The sequence below is a fragment of the Mytilus galloprovincialis genome, chromosome 11, assembly GCF_965363235.1.
Source record: "Mytilus galloprovincialis chromosome 11, xbMytGall1.hap1.1, whole genome shotgun sequence".
Lineage (NCBI taxonomy): Eukaryota > Metazoa > Mollusca > Bivalvia > Mytilida > Mytilidae > Mytilus > Mytilus galloprovincialis.
In genome coordinates, this window is record NC_134848.1 from 57,376,859 (window position 1) to 57,388,906 (window position 12,048).

The window sequence follows — 12,048 nt, forward strand, 5'->3', positions numbered from 1 at the left end:
CTCCGAGATTTCGACTGGTCACCTTTACCATTACTGATCTTCCTCAGTACTGAAAAAAAAGAACCAGTAAAAGTAAATTAGAAAATGTTGACGGACAGAGCATAGTGAATAATCCGGAAAAAATAATTTGTATTTCAATGTATATAACATGTATAATTTTCTAATTAGTTATCAAAGGTACCAGGATTATAATTTAGTACGCCAGACGCGCGTTTCGTCTACATAAGACTCATCAGTGACGCTCATATCAAAATATTTATCAAGCCAAACAAGTACGAAGTTGAAGAGCATTGAGGATCCAAAATTCCAAAAAGTTGTGCCAAATATGGCTAGGGAAATCTATTCCTGGGATAATTTAATTAATTCTAAACAATTTTTCTCTTCTTTTTTTCAAAAAATTATTTTGCCCATTACTCTTCTTATTTCTGGGCTAACGTGAGGGTACCCACATTGCACCTATTTTGATGTTTTTTTTCACCAACGTTTATTTACATGTATGATCTAGACAAAAGTTTCCATTCTGTGTTTATATGAAGATGTATCGATCATTATTTACTATATGGTTCCAAAAATTTAATTTAAACTACTTTTTCAAGTGAACACTAATATGTTGTTATATACTATCAGAGACATATAATACATAATTGTATTATATGTCTCTGATACTATGAACGTTTTTGGGTTGTTTTTTTGTTTTTTTGTTTTTTTTTTTTTTTTTTTTTTTGTATATAACTATATTTATCTATGTTGAATGACGTGCATTGTGTCAAATTACAATCTAATTAAAATATTGATCTCTGATTTCTTTATACTACATATGAGCTCATATATAGTGTATGGGCAAACGAAATCAGAGATCAACATTTTAATTAGATTGTGCCAAATTTTAAAAAAACAAACTTGTAAAAATTCTGCTCGGCTATTTTTTCTAAATAGGTGCAATTTGGGTATTCGGTTCAATTTGGTTAACGTTGGGTTCCTCTATTATTTATTCTTTTCAGGCACCCTTTATTCTGCAATTCTTCTCGTTGTTCTCTATTTTGTAAGCGAGCCTCATCCAGGTACCCTCATTCATGTAAAATTATAGATACGATGAGATTTTCCTATGACTGCTACTCTCTCAGCATGGTTACAAACTCCTCCTGTTACCTACAATGAAGCAAACATGAATTTAAAGCAGTTGCAGCGATTCTCATAGTCTATACACGAAACGTGAGTATTGTATTGATTACTGTTGCTTAAAATTATTCAAACTTTCAAAGGTTGGTACCTATATTAAGGTGGTACCTAACACTTTCACTAAAATTAATTTGGCTCGTTTAATTTTCATAAATTTTTTTCAAAGTATGTACTTTGACACTTTAACAAAAATATAAAAATTTGAACCAACCGTTTTGTCAGAAAAATTACACTGGTTATAGCAATCGGAACAACTCGGCCTTTCTGATTGCACGAAGAAATAGCTATTGTACTGCGTAGCGAGAATGGCCGAGTAGTTACGATTGTGGTTATAGCAATTTGACAAACACCAATTTTGATCATTGAGAAGCTTAATATTTCTTTTACAACACAACGTAATTAAAACGTTAAGCCGACTTTACAGAGTAATCTCTGTAGTGTTAGGTACCACCTTAAAACGTTTTTCCTGTTAACAAAACATTGAATTTTACGAAAAACTAAGGATTTTCTTATCCCAGGCATAGATTACCTTAGCCGTATTTGGCACAACTGTTTTGGAATTTTGGATCCTGAATGCTCTTCAACTTTGTACTTGTTTGGCTTTATAAATATTTTGATATGAGCGTCACTGATGAGTCTTATGTAGACGAAACGCGCGTCTGGCGTATTAAATTATAATCCTGGTACCTTTGATAACCAATTAATCCACTCTATTTGTTTGCATCTGTTCCAAGTCAGGAACCTAATGTTCAGTGGTTGTTGTCGTGGTTCATATGTGTTTCTCGTTTTTATTCTAGATTAGCTTGTTGGTTTTCCTGTATGAAGTGTTTTTAAAACACTAGTCAATTTTGGGATCCTGTATAGCTTGTTGTTCGGTGCAAGACAAGACTCCGTATTATTTCTACAAATTGTTACTAGTACTTGGATGGAGAGTTATCTCAGTGGCACTCCTACCACATTTTCTTATTTCTATTTTATGTTTATACCACATATCTATCACTTTACTATGTATACTGCATATGCATATCTCGTCTAGTTTCAAGTGAATTTACCTTACCCTGATACAATTGCAACCCCTCATTTTACATCCAAAACTAATAACAACATTGTAAAATAAGGGGTATCAGCAAAAGATGATATTAAATTCACTGTATTTCATTGGCTAATGAAAATTTGAAAGCACTGTCGTCAGTGAGTCACATGAACTATGTCTAATAAAATTGAGAATGGAAATTGGGAATGTGTCAGAGACAACAACCCGACCATAGAACAGACAACAGCAGGATGTCACCAACAGGTATTTAATGCAGCTGCAGCGAGAAATTCCCGCACCCGGATGCGTCCTTTAGCTGGCCCCTAAACAAATATATATACTAGTTCAGTGATAACTTTATCTTCGATGTCTCAACATGATATGTTTTATCTTCTTCTCAGACCACACTTCTGTTCAGTTTACAACCAGGTGCTCCGCAGGGCGCAGCTTTATACGACCGCAGAGGTCGAACCCTGAACAGTTGGGGCAAGTATGGACAAAACATTCAAGCGTGATACAGCTCTGAATTTGGATTGTGATCAAATTTTTGACATTATATGTTTTTTTTTTACACAAAACAAATGTCAAGATTTTACAAATCAATTAAAGATTTCTTCAAACTTTTTAAATCTAAAATTAAATAGTTGACACAGCATAGGTTTCTGACACAGAATGAATGTGGTCTAATGAACTTAAAAGTTTTTTTTTTGCCTTTGAGCAATTCACTATGCTGTTGAATATTAATCCTCTCAAAAAAATGTTTGAAGAAATTTTCTTTTTATTTATGAAATCTGAAATGAGAAAAATTTAAACCCCCCCCCCCTTTTTTTTCACATCCCCGTTTCCCTTTTTCCAAAACTGATATCAATTCAAATTTCTAATGGAGTTTGCAACAATAACTACTCTTTTAAATACATCATAAGATATTAAAATGTAAAATAAAGTGCTTGTTATCACTGAATGGTAAAGATTGGTTGGTAGTAAAAGTGAATATACATTGTTTATTGTATAAAACAATAAAAAAAACTTCATCAGCAACATTTTATATTGGCAAATTTCCAATGAAGTTATTTACATAAAGTTATTGGCAAATAAAAATAGAAAATGACATCATAGTCATGTCTGGCAAATGTCCAACATACATTATCTAAAAACATTTTAGATAAGATAAGGAAAAAAAGCTTCATCAGCAACATTTTATATTGGCAAATTTCCAATGAAGTTATTTACATAAAGTTATTGGCAAATAAAAATAGAAAATGACATCATAGTCATGTCTGGTAAATTTCCAACATATATTATCAACTACTATTCTATACAAAGAAAGATAACTCCAATTGAAAATTAATTGCTATTGCACAATATTGTGCAATTAGATATTTCTTGCTATTGTGCAATACTGTGCAATTGAAAATTTCTTGCTATTGCACAATACTTGATATGGAATCCTGATTTGGACCAACTTGAAAACTGGGCCCATAATCAAAAATCAAAGTACATATTTAGATAAAGCATATCAAATAAGCCCAAAAATTTAATTTTTGTTAAAATCAAACTTAGTTTAATTTTGGACCCTTTGGACGTTAATGTAAACCAATTTGAAAACGGGACCAAAAATTAAGAATCTACATACACAGTTAGATTTGGCATATCAAAGAACCCCAATTATTCAATTTTTGATGAAATCAAACAAAGTTTAATTTTGGACCCCGATTTGGACCAACTTGAAAACTGGGCCAATAATAAAAAATCTAAGTACATTTTTAGATTCAGCATATCAAAGAACCCCAAGGATTCAATTTTTGTTAAAATCAAACTAAGTTTAATTTTGGACCCTTTGGACCTTAACGTAGACCAATTTGAAAACGGGACCAAAAATTAAGAATCTACATACACAGTTAGATTCGGCATATCAAAGAACCCCAATTATTCAATTTTTGATAAAATCAAACAAAGTTTAAATCTGGACCCTTTGGGCCCTTTATTCCTAAACTGTTGGGACCAAAACTCCCAAAATCAAACCAAACCTTCCTTTTATGGTCATAAACCTTGTGTTTAAATTTCATAGATTTCTATTTACTTATACTAAAGTTATGGTGCGAAAACAAAAAAAAATGCTTATTTGGGTCCCTTTTTGGCCCCTAATTCCTAAACTGTTGGGACCTAAACTCCCAAAATCAATACCAACCTTCCTTTTGTGGTCATAAACATTGTGTTTAAATTTCATTGATTTCTATTTACTTAAACTAAAGTTATTGTGCGAAAACCAAGAATAATGCTTATTTGGGCCCTTTTTTGGCCCCTAATTCCTAAACTGTTGGAACCAAAACTCCCAAAATCAATCCCAACCTTTCTTTTGTGGTCATAAACCTTATGTCAAAATTTCATAGATTTCTATTTACTTAAACTAAAGTTATAGTGCGAAAACCAAGAAAATGCTTATTTGGGCCCTTTTTGGCCCCTAATTCCTAAAATGTTGGGACTAAAACTCCCAAAATCAATCCCAACCTTCCTTTTGTGGTCATAAACCTTGTGTTAAAATTTCATAGATTTCTATTCACTTTTACTAAAGTTAGAGTGCGAAAACTAAAAGTATTCGGACGACGACGACGACGACGAACACGACGTGATAGCAATATACGACGAAAAATTTTTCAAATTTTGCGGTCGTATAAAAATGTGTTAAATAATAGTCTCGTTTGTCATGTTAATGACGTCTTAACTAATTGTCTTTAAAACTTTTTTTAATGATATAGTTTGCGGATATTATGATTTGTAAAAATAATATAGATAATAATATTAATATGCTTAACCTAGAATTAGTTTTGTGTTAATTCAATGTCTTTGAAAGTAATTTAATTTGGCATGGTTTTAATTTTCTTTATGTTGAATAATTTTGTTTTTTACTGAATTTTCTGTTTAAATCAAAATCTATAAGTATGTGTTGCACTTTATTAATAGATCTAATTTGAAAACAAACTTTTACTTTTAGCCTTTAATTGTTGCAGTTTCTGTTTCCTCTAATAGTTGATGTGTTACCATGGTTACTATCCACAGCGGTCACTGATCGTCATTGATATACCATATATACATGTACCATATGCAAAGAGAACTCGAATGTTTGATGCAGTTTTAGTTTCGAAGTGTGAACAAACGACTGCCTTGTAATAATACTAACATTAATAGAGTTTAACCTTAAGATTTGTATTGTCCGAATGCAAATATTGATCAACTCTTGGATACAATTGCTGCTGATATTGAGAGTCGCTTTATCTGGATAATTTTTATGCAGAGGTTATCGTCCGACATGACGGACAATAATAGACTATAGGGTTAGTTATTCAGGACATTAGGTTTTACCATTGATAATCATTTCGTCCGTCAGTACGTCCGTCTGTCCAATTTTTGTCCAATTCAATAATTTTTTTATGTTTAGAACCGGTCATGATTTACTTATAATATGGCTTTCACGAGTCACGCTTATAAAAATAGATCAATCCCGCGTAACCCTTAGACCCCGAAAAGATACACGTTTAACCCTATCAATTTCAGTATGCATGCATGTTTTTGTCTCATTTAAGGAGCCTATAATTTCGATCAGTGCATGCATGGATGTCTTTTGTTGCTGTATATCATTTGCTTTTCGTTTATTATTTTTACCTAAATCGTTTGAACATTTAAAAATATCATCATTGCGGGGAATTTAAATTTTTCTATTCACTATAGTTCGTACTTTATTTGGCCTTTTCAACTTTTTTGGATTCGAGCGTCACTGATGAGTCGTTTGTAGACGAAACGCGCGTCTGGCGTATATACAAAATTTAGTCCTGGTATCTATGATGAGTTTATTCGGCTTATCGTTAAGGTCATACGGTTGCCTATAGTTGCAAGCTTCATTGTAATTTGGACTTGGGAAGAAAGTTGTCTTTTTGACAAGCATAACCCCATCTTGAAGTTCATATAGTTATATAGTTCACTAGGGAAACAGTCCGCAGGCAGACATATCAACATAACTGGACACATTTTTTTGACTACAAGCCAACCAGTCTGCATTCTCCTATTCCTTAAAGCTTTGCATAAATGCCTTAGTGGGGAAGAAGCAAGTTCCAATTCCAAAGTCTTTGGTTTGAAATGGCCTCGATCGCGAGGATCGATCGAACCAGTGATTTCTCGCACTATATGCTACCACGACCGTGAGTCTGACCTCCAAGACTGATCAGATTCGTATAGAGGAATCTGTGCAGGTTTGGTTTAAATCATTCAAGCCGATTTTAAGTCTGTCGTTCAACGAGAAGACAACGCAAGACGACAGAGGTGACAAAAATGGATGGCTATATCGTACCTACCGCCCTTTATCAAACACGAAATAAATATAAAGAACTTTATTCACCAAACAATAGCAACAAATGAAAAACAAACTGTAAATATAAACAACTCAATAAAGACGATGTAGATTCAATGAATGCTACAAAACATTTGATTAAAGTATCAACAATAAACATTTTATTAGTAACAGCTTGGACTTTTTGTTTAAATTCAGTTTGAACCGGTTTAAATCATTGTCACCATGCAAAACCATCTATAATTAAAAAAAGATAATTAAACCAGATGCGCCGCAGGGAGCAGCTTTATACGACCGCAGAGGTTGAACCCTGAACGGTTGGGGCAAGTATGGACACAACATTCAAGCTGGATTCAGCTCTAAATTTGGATTGAGATTAAATAGTTGACACAGCATAGGTTTTGGACACAGAATGAATGTGGTCTAATGAACTTAAAATAATTTTTTTTTGTCTTTGAGCAATCACTATGCTGTTGAATATTAATCCTCTCAAAAAAATGTTTGAAGAAATTTTATTTTTATTTATGAAATCTGAAATTAGAAAAATTTAACCCCCCCCCCCCCCAACCATTTATTTTTTCACATCCCCTTTCCCTTTTTTCAAAACTGATCTCAATTCAAATTTCTAATGGAGTTTGCAACAATAACTACTCATTTAAATACATCATAAAATATTAAAATGTAACAAAAAGTGCTTGTTATTACTGAATGGTAAAGATTGTTTTAATTTATCAGTTGGTAGTAAAAGTGAATATACATTGTGTATTGTATAAAACAATGATTTAAGTTGATTCAACTACTATTCTGGACAAAGAAAGATAACTCCAATCAATTGAAAATTTCTTGCTATTGCACAATATTGTGCAATTAGATATTTCTTGCTATTGCGCAATACTGTGCAATTGAAAATATTTGCTATTGCACAATACTGTGCAATTGAAGATTTCTTGCTATTGCGCAATACTGTGCAATTGAAAATTTCTTGCTATTGCACAATACAGTGCAATTGAAGATTTCTTGCTATTGCTGAGTACTGTCCAATTGAAAATTTCTTGCTATTGCACAATACTTAATATAATAATTTTGAATCCTGATTTGAACCAACTTGAAAACTGGGCCCATAATCAAAAATCCAAGTACATGATTAAATTCAGCATATCAAAAAAGCCAAAGAATTCAATTTTTATTTAAATCAAACTTAGTTTAATTTTTGACCCTTTGGTATTTAATGTAGACCAATTTGAAAACGGGACTAAAAATTAAGAATCTACATACACAGTTAGATTTGGCATATCAAAGAACCCCAATTATTCAATTTTTGATGAAATCAAACAAAGTTTAATTTTGGACCCCGATTTGGACCAACTTGAAAACTGGGCCAATAATAAAAAATCTAAGTACATTTTTAGATTCAGCATATCAAAGAACCCCAAGAATTCAATTTTTGTTAAAATCAAACTAAGTTTAATTTTGGACCCTTTGGACCTTAATGTAGACCAATTGGAAAACGGGACCAAAAATTAAGAATCTACATACACAGTTAGATCCGGCATATCAAAGAACCCCAATTATTCAATTTTTGATGAAATCAAACAAAGTTCAATTTTGGACCCTTTGGGCCCCTTATTCCTAAAAACCTGTTGGGACCAAAACTCCCAAAATCGAACCCAACCTTCCTTTTATGGTCATAAACCTTGTGTTTAAATTTCAAAGATTTCTATTTACTTATACTAAAGTTATGGTGCGAAAACCAAGAATAATGCTTACTTGGGCCCCTTTTTGGCCCCTAATTCCTAAACTGTTCAGACCTCAACTCCCAAAATCAATCCCAACCTTCCTTTTGTGGTCATAAACCTTGTGTTTAAATTTCATTGATTTCTATTTACTTATACTAAAGTTATTGTGCGAAAACGAAGAATAATGCTTATCTGGGCCCTTTTTTGGCCCCTAATTCCTAAACTGTTTGAACTAAAACTTCCAAAATCAATCCCAACCTTCCTTTTGTGGTCATCAACCTTGTGTCAAAATTTCATAGATTTCTATTAACTTAAACTAAAGTTATAGTTCGAAAACCAAGAAAATGCTTATTTGGGCCCTTTTTGGCCCCTAATTCCTAAAATTTTGGGACCAAAACTCCCAAAATCAATCCCAACCTTCCTTTTGTGGTTATAAACCTTGTGTTAAAATTTCATAGATTTCTATTCACTTTTACTAAAGTTAGAGTGCGAAAACTAAAAGTATTCGGACGACGCAAGACGACGACGCAGGACGACGACGACGCCAACGTGATAGCAATATACGACGAAAATTAAAATTTTTGCGGTCGTATAAAAAAAACTAATTAAAAAAAAACTAGAATTTGTTCAAAGTATACGGATGCCCAATCCGAACTATCATTTCCTATGTTCAATGGACCGTGAAAACGGGATAAAATCTCTAATTTGGCAATAAAATTATAAAGACCATATTATAGGGAACACGTGTACTAAGTTTCAAGTTGATTGGACTTCAACTTCATAAAAAAACTACCTCGAACAAAAACTTTAACCTGAAGCGGGACAGACGGACGGACTAACGGATGCACAGCCCAGAAAACATAATGCCAATAAATAGGGCATAAAATAACTTTGACATTCAATCGGCTTGTGTGTAAGTGCTATAGTTTATGTAGTTAAAGGAGATGAAACAGTTTCGAGGTGGTGAATTAAGGAGAGGGTTAAAATTGAACAGTTGGATCTGGGGAACGAATGATGGGGGAAAATCCCCCCCCCCCCCCCCCCCCCGGGCCGGATTTGCGAAATTGAATATACCTCCGTGTCACTTCACTCATAGGTGGACATATGCTTGTTTCCCCCTTTACCGTTGGAAAAAGCAACAAAACTAAAAGTAAGAGTTATTATCTATTACTTTATTTGTTGTTTGCCTCACGCCCATTGGCAATTGGTTCAAGACAAGAATAAATTAACAAGAAATACATAAGATACATTTTGCAATGTATGGTCGGCAGGAACGAGTGGCGATAAATTTGGAATGTCATTGGAATTTCAAAACAACGGTTTTCAACCGTCTGTTTTTGGTTTCAAAACAAAACATTATATTAAACATTTTAAACAACCTGATGGTTCAGACCATAAAACAAATGAACATACTTCATATTCTATATGTACAAAATACACACTCAATATTAAACATGTACAAAATACACACTAAAGAACGCATAAATAATATGATGATTGACGCTAGACGTTGAAATTTAGTCATGTAAATAAAGATCATGATGATGGTATACATGTAATAGTTAGTCCATATTCTTAAATATCATTTTCACTTCGTTTCCTTTTCCTTGTTTTGTTTTCCTTGTTGTGTGATTTCATGTGAATACGAAGATAACCTTCTAGTGCAAATGTTTTTCCACAAATTTCACATTTCTGGTCTTTAGTCCCCTCGTGAACAGATTTCAAATGACAATTCAAACCAAATTTTGTAGTAAATCCTTTTTCGCAGATTTCACATTTAAACGTTTTTAGATCTACATTTTCCAAGTGGATTCTGGCATGTTTCAACATAGAATGCTTGTCGACGTAAGCACGATCACATGCTTCACACTTGTACGGCTTCTCACCCGTGTGTATCCGTTTATGTCTGTTTCTTGCTGCTGATTGGGTAAAAGATTGAGCACATACGTCACAACTGTAGCGTTTCTCTCCAGTGTGAATTCTCATGTGACGTCTCAAATAGTCATGGCAACCAAAGCCACGCCCACATACTTCACAATTATGTGTCATATCCCCAGTGTGCTGTCTCACGTGGATATCTAAAGCAATCTGTTGTACAAACACTTTCGGACACTCATCACATCGGTATAATTCGCCATTATGATTTTTCTCGTGGGTTAGTAAAGCGGACTGACAAGAGTATTCTTTATGACAAATGTTACATTTGAAATCTTTTGTTATAACCCTTTTTGGTTTTCTCTCTGACTTTGGCTTATGTGTTTCTAAATGTGTATGCATGCTGGAACTTTGTTTAAACCCTTTACCGCATATTGAACACTTCCATGGTCGATCTTCAGAATGAGTTGATTTGTGCTTCGTCAGATTCCCACGCACATAGAAAATTGCATTGCAGATTTCGCATTTGAATTCAGTGGTATGCGTATGAGTATTTAAATGAGATTGTAATGCTTGATTGCTTCCATAAGTTTTTTGACAAAATTCGCATGTAAAAATGCCTTCACCCGTGTGTTGACCCATGTGTTGTTTTAACCTTGAAGATAAACTAAAGCTTTTTGAACAAAGTTTACACTGAAAAGGTTTCAGTTCAAGGTGAGTTTTAGCATGTCTTGATAACTGAAATTGATAATAAAATGTCTTATCACATTTATCACACGCATATCTAGATAGTCCTTCCTCGGGATGGTGTCGACTCATGTGTGCCAGAATACTGTATTGTGAGCTATACCCTTTATTGCAATATTTACAGATATGCTTCTTTTCACCAGTGTGCGAGGCTTCATGTTGTTCTAAATAACGTCTGTTTCCAAATCGTCGTGAACAAAATTTGCATTGATACTTTAAGTTTAACTTTGACATGTTGGAGTCATCTTCCATCGAATACTGATCGGCGACGTCACCTCCGGAATTACTATCGTCGTCATCCTCATGGTAACTTTCATCGTTTCGATATTCCTCGTACGTTTCTAGTCCGTCTTTGTCATAAGTATTCTCATTATTTCCGGGGTTCAGGTTTTCATGTTTGAACATGTGGAATGACTCTGCCTCGTATTCATGTTTGAATGTCTTTGCGTCGTATTCATGTTTGAATTTCTCTTCCTCGTTTTCATGTTTGAATTTCTTTGCTTCGTGTTCGAAATTCTCATTGATATTGTTGTAAATGGGCGAATGGTGAATGTACGAATATGTGTGAATGTGTGAATATATGAGTTACCTTTTAGTCGGGAGTATCCAACCAACTAGGTTATCAATCAAGTCTCTAGTTCTAAGTTATACGTCTAGACACAGAGGTTGTTTGCAAGTAACTGGTTCGAATCGTCAAGTTCCCGCGGTCAGCTGATCTATATTTCCGGTTTCCGGTATGACCAAATACCAACTTTATCAATACAACATTCCTCCCCGTTTTCAGCAAGAGTGATCATCTCCATATAATTCCACCATAAGACTATATACATATGTCCACAGATTAAAAATATCGCAACACAAAATTGTCCAACAATCAATGGTAAAATCTGTCCTTCTGTACACTAAAACCTATCCTATACATAAAGTCATATATGTTATCTATAGTTCTTTTATTTTGTATAACTTCTTGGCATTATCTGTTGTTATCCTAGCCACCTCTTCTGTGGAGACGTTGTGGAGGTTGGCTATCTTTTCAGCCAAATCTTTCACCAACAATGGAGAACCAGTACTTCCATCTGCTCCTGGTAGGTATGGTGCGTCTGTTTCCAATAGCAGGTCCCTTAGTTCCATCTTGC

The 12,048-nt window shown here is 33.8% G+C and overlaps 1 protein-coding gene across 1 annotated transcript; it reads right to left on the reverse strand.

The window, feature by feature from the left end:
* Window positions 1–9,367: 9,367 nt before the first annotated feature.
* Window positions 9,368–11,433, reverse strand: LOC143052447 (uncharacterized). Its single transcript, XM_076225481.1, has one exon. It carries the CDS (start codon window positions 11,315–11,317, stop codon window positions 9,866–9,868), a length of 1,452 nt encoding a protein of 483 aa, XP_076081596.1. The 5' UTR covers window positions 11,318–11,433; the 3' UTR covers window positions 9,368–9,865.
* Window positions 11,434–12,048: the final 615 nt, after the last annotated feature.